At 36.9% G+C, this 2,500-nt stretch overlaps 1 protein-coding gene across 3 annotated transcripts in view; it reads right to left on the bottom strand.

The window, feature by feature from the left end:
- The window catches only part of LOC137969590 (MICAL-like protein 2), a 21,029-nt gene extending 18,640 nt beyond the window's left edge, over nt 1-2,389 (bottom strand). Inside the window, exons 1-2 of one of the 3 annotated variants that reach the window (XM_068815897.1) lie at nt 1,683-2,389; nt 1,483-1,531 (exon numbers count right to left, since the gene is read on the bottom strand). In XM_068815897.1, the coding sequence (XP_068671998.1) occupies nt 1,483-1,531; nt 1,683-1,924 (291 nt within the window). In that variant the 5' untranslated portion in view covers nt 1,925-2,389. The remainder of the gene's footprint in view (nt 1-1,482; nt 1,532-1,682) is intronic. The other 2 variants (XM_068815899.1, XM_068815898.1) reach the window with 2 other exon arrangements.
- Between the last annotated feature and the right edge of the window lie 111 nt (nt 2,390-2,500).

A 2,500-nucleotide genomic window follows, 5' to 3' on the forward strand; every position in this document is an offset into this window, starting at 1 on the left:
CAAAATCTGCCTGCTCTGCCCATACACTTCGGTGTCTTTGAAGTTTTTGCAAAATTTTAGAAATTTGTGAAACACCGGTCGCATAAGGACATGTGGTGTGATGGCAGATTTTAATGTTAAACAAACACAAATTTGGTAAAAATTTCCCTAGTGCGACCCACCCCTTAGGTATTTAAGTCATCAACTGTGTTCCCCAGATGAACACTGTACAAAATTATGCGAATTCAAAGCTTCTTTACGATAGCCAACTGTGCTTTCAAATTATGCAAATAAAACCCTTTCAATCACAGGTGCATCTACAGTGTACATCACAAAGATCAAGGGTTTTGTAACAGCGAAACAAGAATAAAATTTATTTAGGGTCCCTCCAGTGGGTATATTTAAAAATTCAGGCCATAATTTGCTGAAAAAAAGTTCATACATTGTAATCTATCATTTTTATTCCCTTACATTTTATTTTCTGCTTGATAAAAAAAAATCATTCCAAAAATCATTCCAACTTTTAAGGGAAATTTGAGAAAATTAGCAAAAGGGTACAAAGGTTGTTCAGTAATTTAAAACAGGCAACATTTTTTGACGACAACTCGAGATATCAACAAGATTTTGTGCAGACATCACTTGTATGGTGTTCCTGATATTAGGTGTCACGCAAATGAAAATGAAAAGACGATATCTCCTCCATGGGCATTGCGTGAAAACTAATTATTGTCTAAACTACCAGAGGGTTTTGGATCAACTGACCAACTTTTGTGAAAATGAGAACTAGAAAAAGAATTATTATTAACTGGGGTAAGGTTCACGTACAAGTCGAAAATAATAAGCGTTTGAAATCAATTAAGTCTTCTCAAGCAAATACTGAGTTTCACGTCTAAATCAACTTATGGTGCATCAACTTTTCGGAAAAGACGAGTTTCAATTGCCTAAAACTTTGTACAATCTCGCTGTGACACAAATATGGGAAGATCCCAATCTTCATTCCCAAACTGTCACGCAAGAATAAAAAGACAAAACTCGAAAGAAAGTTGACAGATGATCCCTAAATAAGACTTTTTAATTTATTTTGAAAATTTAATTTTGAATTACATAATATATTTTTCACCCGTTAAACAAAGTACTTAGGTTTCTTTAACACAATTCAACAAAGCCAAACGCTTGTTTTTGTAAACAGGTTTTGTCAAGACAAATTTAACTAATTATTAGCCTTATATCAAGATAACATAGATAAAAAATTGATTTAAGAGAAAAATCTATTCCCGAAACTCTTATCTCCAGTAGCTCTTAAAGCTCTAACAAAACGTTTGTTTGGTTTTTCAATGACCCATGCGATTTAATTGTTTGTTTTCCAATTTCACAGAGGTCAGCGCTGCAAATTTGATTTAAGATTATTGTCAACACAAAGAACTACACTTCGAATTCTTGTGATCGATTGCATGAAATCTACACGCTCGCTGACAATATCAGTAAGATTGAACTTGTACCTACCAATTCGTTGTTTTCAATAGCGTTTTCTTTGGAGAGCCTGTCGAAATCTCTAAATTAAAACACGATAAAGAAAACATTAAACCGTGCAATTACAAAACCGCCGGTCAACAAAAGTCAACAAGAAACGCAAATAGCATGAAGTGTAGAAAATAGTTCAGCAAACACATTAGACTCAAGAGCATTTTTGAACACGAGCTTACATTAGATCCGGTCTGTAGTGGTGAATGATGGCACAAAATGCCAAACCATCTCGCCAGGATGTTGTCATGTTGATCAAGTTTACTTCAGTGTAGCTTTCTGTCTGCTGTCGACACCAAAGTAGCAAAGATCGTACCCCGGAACACGACATGATTCTTGCACCCTTCTGTTCCGTGTTTAGAACAGTCCAGCTGTCCTTGGTAAAATCACCGTACAGGTTTGTTTCAAACTCTTGCTCAGGCATGCAAAGGTTGTCCCATGTTCACCTGCCCTTTGCAAGAACAGCTCTTCACCATCAAACCTTCAAACCTTCAAACCTTCCTTTCAACAAGCAATTCCATGCACGCGTTTAGTAATCTCGAGAATAAAATCGTCAAGTAGTTCTCCCAATTCGCCATCCACATGTCGCGGTAAACTCGTATTGCATCCCATTCCAACAAAGTTAGCACTGTCTTGATATTTCGTCAATAGTTCAATCCTACATGACGCCAGAACGGTTTGATATAAAGGAAACTTCTCAATGATATCGCTTTCTCACATCCGTGGTTGGTGGTAGCTTAGAAAAATGACGTTCTTCGAATTCCGATGCACGCTGATAGAGGTTGGAATGATTGAGGGCTCTGAAAAGAAAACCCGCTCAATTTCTCCTTTTGGGGTTGAATTAACTGCATATATTGGCCGTTTTTAAACCAGGGACGTAAAATACGTCTGGGCGACTAAAATGCGTCTTTTAGTTTGTCATTTAATTCGTTCCGTATAAAGACGGGCGAGAGACGCATTATACGTCTGGACTTAAATCGTTTAGTGCGTCTGCAAAGAC

Source organism: Montipora foliosa, chromosome 9, assembly GCF_036669935.1.
Source record: "Montipora foliosa isolate CH-2021 chromosome 9, ASM3666993v2, whole genome shotgun sequence".
Classification (NCBI taxonomy): Eukaryota; Metazoa; Cnidaria; class Anthozoa; order Scleractinia; family Acroporidae; genus Montipora; species Montipora foliosa.